This window comes from Coloeus monedula, assembly GCF_965178545.1.
Source record: "Coloeus monedula genome assembly, chromosome: 2".
NCBI lineage: Eukaryota > Metazoa > Chordata > Aves > Passeriformes > Corvidae > Coloeus > Coloeus monedula.
In genome coordinates, this window is record NC_138782.1 from 29,825,216 (window position 1) to 29,842,091 (window position 16,876).

Consider the following 16,876-nt stretch of genomic DNA (forward strand, 5'->3'; position numbering starts at 1 on the left):
CCAGACATCATTTTCCCAAGTAATGTCTCTGGTAGCGAAATGCCAAGCCAGAAATCAAGTAACCTGAAATGTATCTTGCATGGAAGAAACAATACAAACACATACAATAATAAAACTGCAATCCTTACTGGGTTGAACAGCTATGCAAGGAAATGTAAGCACAGGCTGCCTTTTTTTTGTGGTACCCAGACAGTGAAAAGGTAGAAGACATCAAAGGTGCAATATCAAAACCAGAGATATTACAGAAAGAACAGAGGCATTTATTTATTTACATTGTTGGAAGAGATCTCCAGGGAAAACTACATCCCATTATCATTGGCCAAAATTTTCAAGGAGGATCTTTGTATCATGGATACCTCAATGCATAACAAAGCCCCATTTATCCAACATACTGAATATTCACAGGAACAGTGGAATTGTATGAGCTGATCAGACTCAGGCAACCAAAACCAGAGTTGGAAAAACCCTTTATGTTGCTTCCCAAGAGCAGTAATTAAATGTCTCTTGCTTATAGATACTCACCATTTCCTCTTTTATTGCTACCTTCTTCACCATTTTCCTGGCTACAGTTGACTGTGAAGCAGCAGCTTTTTTAGTTTTTGCCTCAGTTTTCTTTGGCAAACGAGGTCTCCTGGCAATTTTGCTTTTTGGCTCCCATTCCTCCTCTTCCTCCTCTGATTCAGAGGTCCTGAAAAACAAATGAATCAATAATACTCCTTATGAGAAGAATAAAAAAAATACATAAGCAAGCTAGTCTGAGTGTTTTTTGGCGTGAAAGAAAGTGAACAGGAAAAATTAACAGAAAGGTAGAGAGACTCAACAAATACAGGTCTTTCACACTGCTGCAGGACTAACTGCTTAAACAATTTCCCAACTTTTATGAAGCTAGTTCCTGGATGTGTACACATCTGATTCTGTTTGGACAACCGGCAATTCACTTTCACCCCATCTTTACTGGGAGCAGGCAGAAGCATAAGTAATTTGTGTTTCATAATTGAAGGTTTGTGCATGAAAGCTTTTTAATCAACTTCTCAGAAACTGAGTGTCGTTCTTATGCAATTGCTCATGCGTAGCATAAACCTTTAAAAAATCCTAAGGAAAAAAATGATCTTACGAATTAAGAAATGAAGGTAGCTCTTCTGATGTAGGGGCTTTGGCTACAGATTTCCCTCTCCTTGGCAGAGATGACATCTGAAACAGAGGCAAGAAGAGAGAAACATAACATTTGGTTGAAGCTGTATTCTCTTTAGCTCACTGTCAAATGTGCCCTCATAATGTCTTCAGCAATCACAAAAGTTTCTTCTAGAGCAAGTTTAGTTTTCTCAGGATCCAAGAATTTAGGCCACAGCAGCACACATTCAAAAATATTTTCAACTGAGCAAACAAACCAGCACTATAACCTCTCAAACTACTTTTCTCTTCACATGAAGGTAATTAGTAGGCTTGCACATAAAGCTGTTCTAGCAAAAAGGGTACTGGTTCTCAGGTGTTTTACTGGGTATCATACATAGCATGCCAGTCTTTCCTCCAGCCATTAAAAAAGCATAGCAAATCAAATTAAAATCTAGCAAAGTGAGCTCACATATGGTTCTGATGGGACAGGACTAGACAATTGTCCATTTTCAGCTAGAATTTTCCTTTACAAACTATCTGTTGCTTGTATGCACAATAAGAAACCTTTTGAATGAGCTGCTCATTAGCATATAGAAAGTGCATAAAACAATTACCAAATGAAAAAAGGGAAGGCACACTCTTTCCCCTGATACAACATTCATACCTACAATAGCTGCATTTCAGTTAAACAGCTACAGAATTTTTGGCAGTGCTCAGGCCTACGAATTTCAATAATCATATTTAGCAGTTTTAGTTAAAAAAATTTAGGTACCCTCAAAATTTTACCTGCCAGAAAATCAAAATTTAAAAATCTTAAAAAGAAAAAAAAAAAGTCCTGTAATTTATTTCAACTAGTACAAAATTCAGAAGCATATTTTACCTACATCTGGTACAATATCATCATTCTTCACATTTTTATACCTTGACATTTGATCCAGCCTTACCACTGCAACAGGAACCTTAAAGTCCCATGTTTGCACAATACAAACCAGATAAGCATTTTCCAAAGTGCCATTTAACTCAAGGGCAAAACACCCTTTAATCCAACTTTATTCTGACCTCTGTTCAAGCGCTGGAACACAACTGTTATTAATGCCTTTCAGCAAGTTTTCCTTGTAAAGCAACACAAAACTGGGGCACAATTTTCAGCACTGCAGTGGAAAGAGCATTACTGAGGCCCATACCAAAAAGGACCCTTGCCTCACTTGCAAAGCACCTTCTTGGAGCCACCATCTTGGTCAGTAACAGGTCAGCACTTCCATGCTGTTCCACTCACTAAAATTCCATTATGTGACTGGCTGGAACACACATCTACCACAGAAAAACACAAATCTCCAAAGAACACAACAAATATTACCCACCTTATCAGCTTCCCAGATGCCTTTTCACTGTCAGTTCTGAGACACTCCCAAGCTCATCCAGCCACTCTGCTTCTCCGTGTTCCGTTGCTCTTTATACCTGAACAGTTGTTATCACAGTGCTGAACTGATTACTTATTTATTCCCATTACTTCAGAAGCATGAAAATTATGTTTCCATTTTTATATCCTACTTTAATGTGTGAATGGGAGATACAAAAAATACTAAACACCAAGATTTCCAAAGTTAGGCAACATCCAAGCTAGAGGGATCCCTGATCCACTCTTTTGCAGGCACTGGGACACTTCATGCTTCTTTTCAGCTAATCCAACTAGGTGGGTATTCCAGGCAAGTGATCAGTTTTTAAACACTCTAACCAGCTTCTTTATAGGTATGCACTGAATCACTGCAACTAAGAAGGAAAAGACCAATATACATGGTCTGTCACCCGAGGTCAGCATTGCTCCTACTGAGTAACACCACTGTAAACATCCCTCTCAGTCTGGAACACTCAGCATATACCATGAAAGTTCTGGATCCTACCCAGAAGCCCAGGTAAAAGGAAAACCTCATTTGGAAGGTCCTTTCTGCTAGTATTTCCCCTACCACCCCAAGTGGCTACAGGCAGGGTCTCAAAATATCTCAACATTTGTGTTGTTACATTAAGATTATGGCAAGAGTAATGCTTGCTTTATGAAGTTAATTGTACTTCCTGACATCCAATACTGGTGACCTATCTGACTCTCCATATCTGCAAAAGAATAGGAGATGAGCTCCTTAGTAATTCTCCATGAACAGCCAAGCCATGGTCAGAAGCCAAAAGGGAGTTATACAGCTGAAAATAAAAGCCAATACAAAAAAAGCACATGTGAGATAATATCAAACATGGGGTATCACAAAGGAAAAAAAACCCAAAAAATCATATTTTCACTGCGAGGTGGGGCCAAATTATTACCAGCTCCTCTTCTCATAGTGGATACAAGAAACTAACTGTAGAAGAATCTTATAGCTACTATAGATATACACTGTTTGCTTACAAAAAATAATTTTTTAATTAGAACCCACAAAAGTACTTTTTGTTTAATTTCAAATTGCCAGACAGCTGTCTGCTAAATTTTCCTCCTGAGCGGCCTGTGCTGGGGTGTGCAAACACCTACATTTAATGACTAAGAAAAACAGCCCTTCTGTGATTCACTGTGGAGGGGGAGGCAGGGAAGAGGATGAAAAAGAAACAAGTCTAAATGCCACTGATGATGACAGACAACTAATACAGAAAAAAAGCTTGGAGACAGTCCCTGAAGTGAGGCAGGAAGACTCAAGAAACAGGCAAACACTGTTAAGCTCCACATGAGACATCTACAACACTGACTGCATGACAAGGCACTCAATAAGCTACTGCCAGCTCCATGGTCTGCTTTTGTGGGGATACAGTCCCCCGTATCTCCTGCCTCAAGTGTTGAGGGAACTGGGAACACCATTATTCACCCTCCCACAGCATGCTGGGATCAAGCCAGTGTGAAGTCGGCCACTTATCTCCTACTATATTTTCCAGAAAGACTGGCCTCAGTGGGAAAACTGCCTTTAACTCATCCTTCTCTGTCAGCTCCAGTTAACCATACTCCAAGACAGTTGGTTTCTTCTACCCCGAGGAAAGAAATTATAGTCCCTTCCAAATCCAGAACAATCCCATAGTTCTAGAAGAGCCAATTACAAAGCTGAAAAATTAAGAGTAACCTATTTATACCAGTCAGGTCATTTTCCCTTCCCATGACTGTGTTCAGTTTCACTGAACAGATGTTTACAGTGCTTGGTGTTTCCTTATCAGCTGAAGGAAGTAAACATGCAGTATCCAGAGCTGTGCACAAGTTATCCAGCCAGTCTGCTCAGGATTTCACCAGCTTGTAAATTGTCATATTGAACTTCAACAAGCTCTGTTCTAGCAGCTCTTCTCACATCTGAGGCCAGTAAACTTCTGGCCAGTAAACATCAGCTAACACACTTTTTCTTATTTTACATACACTGTCAGCAACCTTTTAATTTACAACAATGCTGTTCTTTAAGAAAAACAGTTCTTACTCATCTCAACAACATTTTACTTCCATGGCAGGCAACATGAGCCAGGCCCTGGAAACTTTGGCCTTGCCCACATACTCAAGCTTCCAACTGCTGTTTCACTTCAAACCTGTCTATGTACGATCTTCTGCTTCTGTGAGATAGGCTGAAACCCTAATGCTGAACCTTCTTCACACTAGACCCTTGATCCTCTGTTCAAGGGAATCAAAACTCGCCTGTTTGTCCATGTCCCAAATGACAGCGTGAAGCATCATTGCTTGAAACACTCTAAGCCACCATTAAAGCCTGGCTTCTCCACAAAACTCAGCAGTTATAGCAGGTTCTTCAAAAGTACTTCCCAGGTAAAAATTCAAGAAATTCACAGAGCTGTTACGCTGTCCAGAGAAGAAGAGCTGACACTATTTAAGTCACTGTTATTGTAGATAAATGTATCTGCTAGGTCCACTCTCCAAATAGTTTGGCATCAGTTTTGTTGCCAGTTACTTTGTTACCACCACCACTTCTATCCTCTGCATGCCATGGAGAGCTCATCACAGTTTGGATGGCTGCAAATAGTACACTTCTCCCTGCCTGTCAGCTACTCATTAAAATAAGGCTACTGTAGTTTGGGGTCAGGCCATGCCAGAATAAAGACTGGCTGAGCAGCTCTCACCCTTAACTGTAGAGAATCTTAATATGTGTATGCACAAAACATACAGCAAGGAAGAAATCATTTCTCTGGTCTCTCTACCCAAACAGGTCTAGGCTGCACACAGAATATAAGCAGATTGAGGTTTTAAAGACCTTATTAAGGAACAATCCAAATCTCATTTGGAGACTGCTGTTCTCTTCAATCTCCCTATTCATGCAAAGGCACAACCCATTAAAAATAAAATTCTTCTTATGTGAATCTCATTGGCATAAGCAACTGCTTGCAGAAAGAGAAGTTTAATAACAGTTTAAAAGTAATTAGATTTAAAAATTCTCACTCCCCACCACCATTCTCCCAACCTCCCCCCCCCCAAAAAACCCTGCACTAGCACACACCTCTTTTAAAACTCCATCAATAGAGCAACAATTTTCAGATTCAGAAATAACTCTAATAGATTTTTCTACCTGAAGGCACAAGATTAAAAAAAAAAAACAAAAAAAAAACCCAACAACCAACCAACAAGCCAACAACCCAAAACACACCACCATCACAAATACACTAGGAAATTAATTTCATTTCAGTAACTGCAAAAAGCCCTGTCCAGCTGAAAAGCGCACAGAAACTTTTGAACCTCTTTTCCAGTTAATCCAAAGCAACACATTCCTTACAAAAGGGGGATCCATCTATGCAGGAAGCTCCTCAAACTTTGCTCTACAGCCTCTGCATTTCTATCACAAATAAACCAGCAAGAATAACAGAATTTTGCATTTTAGCTTCTTCTTAAGTCTAATAACACCAGCCAAAACCGCATTTATAACTTGAAGCACCTGGGGCAGGACGAAAAGAGCACTATACAAATCCCACATGACAAGTGAATTTTGGACCATTGTTAGTAGCAGCAGAATGGCCCACTTCAATAATTATATTAAGGCTCTCAACAGGCTGATTTTGCTTGTCATTTTAAAATACCTCCACTGCATGCTACAATAACATTCTAAGGAAAAAAAAAAATCAAAATGTGAGCATACAGTCAGCAACAAGGGGGAAAGATGCTATGCAGACCAATGGGAGGGGCTTGTAGGGAAATCTTTCTGTCTCCAGGTTTTTATCCTGGAGAGGTAGGTCAGCTGAGTTGTATTTCAAAATATAAATCCAACTTACTGTAATCCTCTTGAGGTTAAAACCTTGGAGAACTCCCAGACACTTTTGTTCAGAGAAGCTAGTGCAGATTTCCAAGGACTGCACAAGGCCAGTCAGGCTTGCCTGAGGAAGGAGTTGCAGACACAATTTAGAAGACTTCAGCACTAACTGGAAAATTACAGCCACAAAGAAATAGACATACAGGGTACACACATACACCAAAACAGTCCTCAAAGCTAATCAGAGAGGAAAAGGTGTAAGAAGCAGTAAGAACACCACCTACTGCTTTTACTTACAGAAGTACCATCAAAAAGGCAAAGCATTTCTGCCTCTAGAAAGCGCATTCTATCCCATGCCTGCTCCTATAACTAGTGGTCCCTCTGAGAAAAAGGAACAACCTGTGTTATGCAGTACCGTGTAAATGAATCAGAAGAGGTCTGCTCAAGAACGGGAGGACACAAGCATTTTTCATGCATTTTCTTTAATCAGTTTATCTCAAACCACCTATGAAGACAGACATTATTCAAAATCAGGCGTTACTGCTTCTGATGCAGCAACAAATGGCTACATCATGTGCAGTTACTCCTTTTCTACAGTCCACCAAACCAGCCCCACAGTAACACTTCCATCCTGGTTCATTAAACCAGGGATGTCTTCACTCCCAAAGTGATATGGAAGACACACATTTCTTCTGCATGGCTACAGCCACAGGAGAGTTTATCACACCAAAACACTCATTTTGGAGGCTTGGAGGCACAAGCGGAATTGAGAGCAAAGCATTGTTTGTTGCTTGGTGACTTACTACCACCCCAAATCACTGCTTTTCGGCCCAGTAACGCGACCGAGATGAAAATACACCTTATGTACTTCAAAGCCCTATTCTCTCCCTGGCGACACCCCGTTTACTTCAGGTCTGTTGACAGCGTTCAAGAGGAAGGGCTAACCGAGCTAAACATCACCCTCCTCGCCAGGGAAGCACACCAGCTCCCTGGCAGAACCACGGGAATGAGCCACCTCTCAGTCGCCTTCCTACCCCTTCCAGCCATCCCGCCCCAGCCCAGCCGGGGGTGCCCACCCGCATCCGCGGTCCCGCTCACCCCCCGCAGGGATCGGGCACCTCTCTCCCCGGCCAGAGGGGGTGGGAATGGGGGCGGGGAAAGAACAGGCTCGTTTCCTTCTGAACAACCGAGACAAGAGCGAACCCCTCGCTTGCCGGGCGCCGCGGCGTGGCTCCGAGGGCGCACGGAGGGCGTCGCTGCCCGCCCCGCCTCACCCCCAGCCCGGTCCCGGCGAGGGGCGGGCGGCTCCCCCAGTCGTTACCCCCTGCTGCCGCCGGCTGCCGCGTTTGAAAGGGCCGCCAGCGCGGCCATGGCGGAATTCCCCGCCCGACGCGCCGCGGGGAGGAGCAGGAAGCGGCAGCAGCGCCGCGCCGCAGGAAGCGCGGCCGGGCCGGTGAGGCGATGGCACCGCCCCTGCCACCGCCCCCGGCACCGCCCTCGGTACCGCCCTCGGTACCGCCCCCGGTATCGCCCCTGCCACCGCCCCCGGTACCGCCCCTCACACCGCCCCTCGCACCGCCCCTGGTGCCGCCCCCGCCGCCCCGGGAGGGCGGGCTGAAGCTGTGAGGGGTGAGGGGTTGCGCGCTGCGGGCCGGTGGCCCGGAGGCTGCCCCCGGGGCGAGAGCATCAGCTGCCCTTCACGTAAACCCAGGACAAAGGGCGGCGATGCAGAAATGTCCCGGTTCGCTTCTGGGTTGATGGGAATTGGAAAAGTGTTAGCTAAGAAGCAGGGTTTTTTCACAGGGGTCTTGGGAAGCAGAAGTCATCTTTGTGTGAAGCTGAGATACTGCGTCAAAGGTGACTACAGAGGATGCAGAAATAAATACACGCCCTTTCAGCCCCCAGAGCGGATAGGAGCATGTAGGTCCCAGCATACATAGGATGCTCGTGTTCCTTTACCCATGCTCACTGAAATTTGCATCGTTTTTCCTTACATGCATTTCCCCTCTAGTACTGGAAAAAGTATCCAACTGTTAGGTGCCTGCCTTAAAATTCCATCTAAAGTTACGTTTTCCCGCAGTCTCTACACCTATTCCTTTTTCATCCATATCTTCGAAGTTAGCATTCAGCAAGGATCCTGTGAAGATCACATCTCGTGCAAAAGTTTAATGGGTTCTGGCTTCTGCAGCCATCACCAGAAGCGTGGAGCAAGCACGCTGCTACATTACAGCCGCCTTTCGAGCTTCCATTACCCTAAAAGGTCTTCTGCTTTGTATCATAAATATTTGTAACTTGTGGTCATAACTGTGAGCCAGCTGTCCTCCCGCCTTGGAACAGCAACATCTTAAATGTAACTAAGGTGCTATAAACTTAAATAATTCATAATTTTTCATCTTGACTTTATAATAAATGTGTGTTTATCAGTCTGGAATGGGTTTAAACACAATAATGTTCAATGCAGTCTCTCTCTTTCCATGGAGTTTACCTGACTTCTTTAGCTTTCAGCGGCCTGGAGAGAGACTTATGCACATACATGTCTTTATGCATGGGGGTTGTATTTCTGGTGCCAAATCTTCAGCTGATATAAACTGTCACAGCTCTGTTGATTTAAATAGGGCCTGTGATTTACACAAGTTGAGGATCTGACTCACAGCCCTCAACAGGACTGTTCACATATTTAAAGGTAATTGGGTGTGCAAGTGTTTGCAGGCTCAGAGCTGATTCACTTGGAGTTTAGCCCTAGTAAGAGCTGAGCAAAGGGTAGTTTAGTGTAATACTAGGAAGCATGAAATTATGTTAGATCATCAGTTTTTCAGATGAAACATTGTCATTTATAATAGGAAAGGTTCTGATTCCTTATATTTCAGATCAGATTCTACTCTTATGCCAAAACAACCTTTAAATTTAGGAACTCAGTGCACTATATAAGTAAGGACAAAAGATTGTGACTATAAATACCTTAAAAGTCATATTTAAAGACTTGGTCTGATTAAATTTTGTAATACTTAGAGTGCAGCTTTGTTCAGAATATAAAAATACTGCCTGTGTCATCTGATTCCTTTGATGCACTGCATTAAAATTCCTATGTCTAAGTACATATCATGCAGTCAACTTTACTTCTTTTCTATTAATAGTTTGAAATTAGGTCACTGTTCTTGTAAGGATAGGCTAAGCCTGTACAACTGATTTAAAAGAAATTACCTATATATAAATATTTGGGTTCCTTTCTCTTGCTCGCCTACAGTGACACTGTTTCTTATCTATAATCAGTAATTTTTCTGTCTGTTCTGGCATATGTATTCTGGCAGGTTTTTGTAGGTTTGTTTATAGTGACCCCTGCTGCAAAAGATTAAGACTGGCATTTCTCTAAGCCTTTAAAAAGACATTTACCCAATTATTTCTGAGGCAGCACAAAAGAACCAACTAGACGTAAATTCAAATGTATAAAATTTGAAACTCCCTAATCTGGATAATTTTCAGTAAAATTAGTTGAATCATACAACAGCTTTTCCTCTCCCATGTGTAGCATTTACTTTCTAATGCAATGCAATATAGTTGCAAAGTAAAATAGCTTCTCATTTCCTAGAGGTAAGGCTTGTTCTTTGTGTTATTGTTCTTTGATAAGGGCTAGACTTGACACCAATAAATCAATGTCTCAACTGCTACATGTAAATGTTTTCAGAGCTCCACTCAGGAAAGCACATGCTTATGTTTATCTCTGTTCAGGATAGCAAACTAGTAAAAAAGCAGATTAAAGCATAGGACTAAGTTTAAACACAGATTACCCCTCTTGTTTCAGAAGGACTTAAGTGTCAGCCTATTCCAGTATTGCCCTCAATAAAATGTTTTCTCAAACTCTGCTTGAAAAGCTTCAGCAAAAGGTATGTGTATGAGTTTGTCTACAAGAAGAAAAAATCCATGTATGCTCTGTGCTGGGCAAAAGCTGTGCAGCCATAGCTAGTGCAGCACCTAACCTCAAAACTAACAGGCCCTGCTAACAGAGCTGCAGCTTCACGTTGCTTCAGCTTCCTAGCACTCTGCAAGCTGCACAAAATAAGCACATGCTTGCAAAAGACACTCGAGGTATAGCTGTGGTAAAACCTCTCATCCATATGTATTAGTATAAATGTTATTTTACAAATATGTGTGCTTGATATGTTTTTTTAAAGCTGTGTTTAAAGAGTATTATATATGCTGCAAAACCAAGCAAAAAGCCATTCTTAGAGCTCCTTGTGTAATCTTTATACTGCCCTTTGTGCAAATATTTACTGATGAATGGAGACATCCCATAGAAAATTGTGAGACCAGCATAGTGAAGGAGGCAGAATTAAAATCTGATGAGCAACCTGGATTGTCTCTTTCCCCACTGAGTCCTTCAAGTTGCATTCTCAGCAGCATTCTTGTATTACTGAGTGCAATTTTCTACATCTGATAGATAGGTAAAAGTTAAATTGAGTTGTCCCATATCCTATATTACCAGTGAGGATTGAAACCTGTGTCTTTTCCACAGTAGCCACAGTTCAATATAAAACCAGTCAAACATGTCATTTTAATGTAGGGTGATGGATTATGGGTCCTATCAGTGGACAGTGGGGAGAAACTCAGCATCTTTTTCTCTTTTTCTGGGATTTGGAAAATTGATGCTGCCTGAAATGTCAGGAAGGGAGATGAACCAGTGGGGCAGTCTGCTGGGTCTTACTCTCTCCTCCTTGATAACTGGAGGAAATCCAGACATTCACAGTGTTCCCAAAAATTTGCCATTGGGGCAGATGCTGAATTACTTATGATATGAGAGTGCAGTCTGGTTCTTGGCCATGTTGCAGTAACATGCTGAGGGTCATATGGTCTGTACTCAGGTTTCATACAGAATGTAATCCATACTTCTGTTTCCTACCTCAGTGCTTTGCCAGCTTGTTAGTTAGCTTCTTCTGCAGCCATTACTGCTGCTTTGGTGGTGGTGTGAGCTGAACCATGAGATCCTCATGTGTTTTTATCATCTTGGCAGACTGACAAAAGTTTCCTTAGGAGTGCGACTGGGAGAAGAGAGTCAGTGATTTTTAACAGTCCATTTCTCAACAAAAAGTGACAACGTGTAATGACATAAAGGTATATGTACACAGAGGAGGCCAGAGAGGCAGGAGAACTCTGCCAGTGCACTTAGCTTGTCAGACACCGGAAGGCCCCAGTCCAGAAGCAAGATAACTACATGAACCTGAGCTAATGAGCGCTGCTGAGAGGCAGGGTATGTTATTTTGGGCATGGTGCCATATTAGCATGACTCTACATCTTCCAGACAGAGGCTTGCAAAGTCTGGTCAGCTCAGCATGTGAGTGGAGTTTGCTTGTGTCTGCCTGCACCTGTCTGCATGGCCTTGCAGAAGAAAAAGCAGCAATTCCCCAATTAATTAGGAAAGACTTTTTGCAAACAATACAGATATAAGAGTACCTGCCAAAAAAACCCCAAAAAACCCCACAAAAACTAAAACCAAAAAAACCCCCATGCTTCAACTGTTGACTCTACTGTCTATCTTGCTGATATACTCTCAGAGCACTTTTGTAGCACCCATTGTTTTTGTTTTCTTATTTCTTCCTATCTTATATTTATATTGAAATGTGTCTGTGAAAGAAACTATCTCACTGTCTCTGTACAAAAATACAGTGTGATGGCATCCTCATCTGTGCCTCTGACTCCTAAGTACTTGTGTGCCCAGCAGTGATATGGGTGACCTGTATTAAGTCACAATTTGTTTTGATTTGATTTGGGACTAATATAAATGACAATCAGCAGAAGCACAGATCTGCCAGGAAATAGTTTGCACTGTATTCATATTTTCTACTTGTCAGGTGGACAAAGCACCAATATTTTTTATTCTGTGTGGTAGGGAATGCTTGTAAATGGAAACTCCATGTCACCCTTACCTTCTTCACTGCTGAAAGTTCATAGCTTTGGTCACATAGTTAGACCCTGCCTTAAGCCTATGCCCTGCCTTTCTAGCAAACAAATGTGACCTTCACCGTTGCAGACTGTGAGTGCCCCACAGTACAGTATTTATCATGGTGTTGTCTCTAAATGAGGGTCCTCTACGCTCAGAACCTAAGTTCTACTTTGAAGAAGATCCTGCAATCAACATTTTTAGTCCCAAACCTACTGAATCTACTGGTCATTGCTGTGCAATTGCTCTGTGGGTGTTTACAGCAGCTCTGATTTGTGTGTGGATGATGCAGGGTCCATATCATGCAGAGTCCCTATGCATTTATAGGATGATATTGTCAGAGTGTATTTGAAGAGTTTCTGAATTGCTCCAGAAAGCCCTGGTATTTATCCTCATAGCCTTCTTGTTTCCCTGTTGTGAAGGACAAAGGCACAGACAAATTACATACCTTGTGCAAACGTAGAGAACTGTACCAGCACCTTCAAAATCCATTGGTATTCCATACATGAACTGTTAACTATACAGCTGCAGAAAGGAAGATAGTGTAGTTCGTCTTCTGACTGATCCAGCAACTCTTTTGCAGTATTACTCCTGAAGTTCTGTTACATGCTCATATGTCCAGTCTATATACACAAGAGAATGGAAAAAGAATTAAGTCTTGGAAGGAAGCTATGGGGTGCAAAGGATGTTTGGACTGAAGTGTAGGCTGTTGTTCCTAGGTTACTGCATACATTTATTTCAAAGAGAAGGTCTCTTCAGAATCAGAAGCAAAGGTGGTTTAGGGATTGCCAGAAGGAATTCTACTTCTGTAGAGATCAGTTCTGATTTCTGTAAATAAGCATGCTCAGGATGATAGTAAATTTTCTTCTGGGCTGCGAGAGTTTTCTGGAAAAAGTCACATTTGGGAGAATCAGAAGTAAAATTCTTCACTCAAAGTTAGACCACTGAACTATCAAAACCCATTATTTCAGTACTATTATCCATATAAAAGGATTTTTCCTCTTTATTTTGCCCTGTACATATATATACCTATCAGTTTTCTCTTTGTGGGACTACGATACCTCAAAGGCAAATCAGAGTCTCCAGTTTCCTCTTCTGACTCTGCAGAAGCATCATCCAGGTCAGGACCTTCAATAGTCACAAGGCCACATGTCTTGTTACAGAGGGACTGAATCCGCCACTTTTGAAAAGAGGAGATGATGTTGGCAAGTGGAGGAGCTTCAAAACATGTCCATTATTCCCATCTGTTCAAATAGCAACTCACATGCTTACAAATTGATCATATGCTTTCAGTAAGCTACAAAAAGGGCTTCATTCTAGGAAACATAAATCTGAATCTCAGACTCAATTTTCTCCTCTGCTACAGATGTCCTGCATGACCTTCAACAAGTGACTCTTCCTGTGCCTCAGTTCCTCATTGTTAAAATGGGCTACTAATAATGCTTCCTAAAACGATGTGTGAGGATAAACAATGATTGTGATATGCTCAGGCATTTGCAAGTAAAGGAGATGGATAAGCATGTCAGATTTTACAGGGAAATTTCTGCCAGAAAAATGTTGACCAGTTCCAGTGAGTGCATGGACAGTGACAGCGTCTGCTGTTTGCCCTGTTCACTGCAGGTCTGTCACTGGCACAACAGCTTATACAGGCATACATAAACATTTCTAACCAAGCAACCTGTGGATCATTTTGAATCAAGAAAATTTATAGGTAGTCAAAATGTAGTTATAGTACTAGATACCCTGAGACAGATTATCATTTGGAGACCTTCTTTCATTCTCAGTCAACACTTCCTCTCTTTTCCCATCCTCAAAAGCAAACTGATGCTTTAAAAGCCAAAAGAGGGCTTTTATGTGTGCGGTCAAGTCCACACAACTGTAAAGATGAAAACAAGAGTCACTTAAGGCCTTTATCACCTGCCTGAAATTCCACTGTTTTCAGCAGAGCTGCAGCTGGAGATGGATTAGTCTGATCCTAAATGAGAAAAAGATGCAGTTCCTGGCTGCAGGGAGAGATGCAATTTCCCCTTAGATCCTGCCCTTCTGCCTTCTCCAGGAGAAGTTAGAGTTTGCTCTTGGTTTGTGTCAGTGTTTTCACTAGCATGGCAGCCTGCAGTTCTGTTAAAAATACTCAGAAAATGACTCTGTTAGCAATCCTAGGGACCATTCTTTTAAACAACTGCCATCAGTCTTGCAGACTCAGTCTCAATATCTGCTCAGTTTGAAAGTGTGCACAGTATTTTGTAACGGGGCCAAAATTTTGGAAGTAACATAAACACATGTTATGTGTCAGCTTTGTTGAATTTAAACCAATGCTGCTAGGTTCAAGAAACTGTGACATGGCAACCTCAGCTTTAGTAGTACTAGAAGGCCTAAAAATGATTGCTTGTATTTGTCTCAGTTATCCTGCCGCATTGCAGGTCATTCATTCTCTGACAAGAAGTTCCAAAAATTCCAGTGAATGGAGAATGTTGACACATAAAACTCGGTTGCTATTTCTGTAAAATAACTATTACAGTAGCTAACTATATATAGCCAGAAGTAATTGCTTCTGTAAATAAAATACCAGTGAACACATTACAAGATTAAAGAGAAACTTTGAGCTTCCAACACAGTTATTTGCTGACTCCCACCCTTATACACATGACGACTTTGCAGTCATAGCTCTGCTATGCCACAAGACTTAATTTAGGATATGTGTGGCATATTATACTTCCTCGCATTCCTAAATAAAGTGCTCTTCCATTAAAGCTGCTTAGTTCTCATTTTAGCTGGCCACTTCACCCTTCATTAGTGAAGAAAAGTACAGTCATTTCACCAAATATACTGCCATGCAATTTGTTAATAAGATTTGTTAATCTTATGTTATAGTTAGGATTAATACAGGTATAATAGAGGCTTCAGGTTCTCCTGGGCATTTGGATGAATTTTTAGACAATATTAATTTGCAGCTCTCAGTCTTTAAAAATAGTCTCATTCAAATGGCAGTTATAGGTAGTAAAAGTGAGATAAATTGATGGAAGATCAGATCAGAAGTGATATCTCTTAATAAATGTGTCATCAATCTTTGAGAGGGAAGGTGATATTAAATAGCTTGAATACCATGCTGCTCTAGGAAGAGACACCAGTTAAATACTTTGAAGGTAGGCTTACAGTGATCTCTGCCCTTCAGTGAAGAGTTATTGCCCATAAACTGTGGGAGTTTTGCTTACTACTGCTGGTAAAACTAGAAAGCCTGCTGCTCATGATGCCATGATGATTTTTTGCCTTTTCTTTTATATCCCTGTTATACCTTTTTACAACCTCTGTATTCTTAGTGCTTTTTGCCTAAATTCTTGAACTTGTTTGTTCAGCTAAGAGACGAAACATTTTAGAAACTTCGTAGCTAGGGATCAGTGTGCCCCAGACCCCAAGGTCCCCTCCAGAACACATTCTGTAAACCAAGATAGAACCATCCAGGGGAAGGTTCCTTGGGGAGAGGGGCTCACTTGAGCCTCTCATTGGGGAATTTTTGATAGATCAGTAATTACTAAGACCTGTAATGTTATACCCGATCTTTTGGGAGTGTGCATTGTGGTGTGCAGGGAGGTGCAGTCAAACTGGACATGTGCACCTAAGGATCCTTAAAATAAATACCAAGGTAAAATCCCTTTTTCCCTTCGAACCATGTTTGACTCTTGATTTTAAGACCAAGAAAAAGTATCACTCATCCTTTGTACCTTCTTTGGTAGGGATTTAACAATTTCACAAGTGAGAGGTATAGAGGGCACCTACATAAGAGTTTCAGTCTCTTATTTTTTCTTTCCTAATCTGACTTTTTTTTTATTTAGGTAAAGCTGGTTTTGCACTATCAGCTGCCTTTGGACCTATCAGGAGACCAGTATTCTATCCCTATGAAATACCTTTTGCCGATTTGGTCCTTATTGTCATTTCTACACTGCCATAAGATCTGGGAGCTGCTGCAAGGGAGCAGGATCCCACCAAGCTATAGATAGGAGAAAAGCAGACCAGTATTGTGTGTATTTGTAGGTGTCACAGTAAAGGAGAGCTTTGAGTATCAAGCCCAATGGGCAGATGGGCAAATCCCTTCAGGGAGCTACTAGTCATAAGGACTAAATAGGAAAACCATTTCTGTACTTGAATTAAAACTTAAGAAAGGAGTTTTCCTGCTTCTAAGAGCAGAGAAAGGTGTTGACATCTTGTTAGGAAGGAGCCATTGTAGGCAGTGTGGGGATGGGCTGCGTAGGAGCCTGAAAGTGAAAATCAACAGCATGAGTTTATGCAAACAGGGATAAATTAGAGTAACCAGTATGTTGTTTTAGGCAAAAAACCTACACAAATCCTTACAAGATTCTGAATGAACAGGAGCAGTGCTGGAATATATCTGTCATAACTGAAAAAAGCAGGCTGCTGCTCCATTGTAACTTGTACAGGCTGTGATTGAAGATTTCACTGCCAAAAAGATCCACAAGACAAACTCTGAAGATAATTCAGAGTAGAAGTTGACACCTATGTTATTAGACCTGACAGTAGTGTGACAAGAAAGCAGATAACAAGAAAGAATCATTATGGGAAACAAAATTGTATTAGCTTGTTTGTTTTGTCTCTCTGTATTTTAAAACATTTGCAG

The 16,876-nt window shown here is 41.5% G+C and overlaps 1 protein-coding gene across 1 annotated transcript in view; it reads right to left on the reverse strand.

Moving 5' to 3' along the window:
- The window catches only part of SRBD1 (S1 RNA binding domain 1), a 125,710-nt gene extending 118,002 nt beyond the window's left edge, over window positions 1-7,708 (reverse strand). The window contains exons 1-5 of the mRNA XM_082302351.1: window positions 7,636-7,708; window positions 6,337-6,438; window positions 2,475-2,571; window positions 1,115-1,191; window positions 523-688 (exon numbers count right to left, since the gene is read on the reverse strand). Of these exons, the coding sequence (XP_082158477.1) occupies window positions 523-688; window positions 1,115-1,191 (243 nt within the window). The 5' untranslated portion in view covers window positions 2,475-2,571; window positions 6,337-6,438; window positions 7,636-7,708. The remainder of the gene's footprint in view (window positions 1-522; window positions 689-1,114; window positions 1,192-2,474; window positions 2,572-6,336; window positions 6,439-7,635) is intronic.
- Between the last annotated feature and the right edge of the window lie 9,168 nt (window positions 7,709-16,876).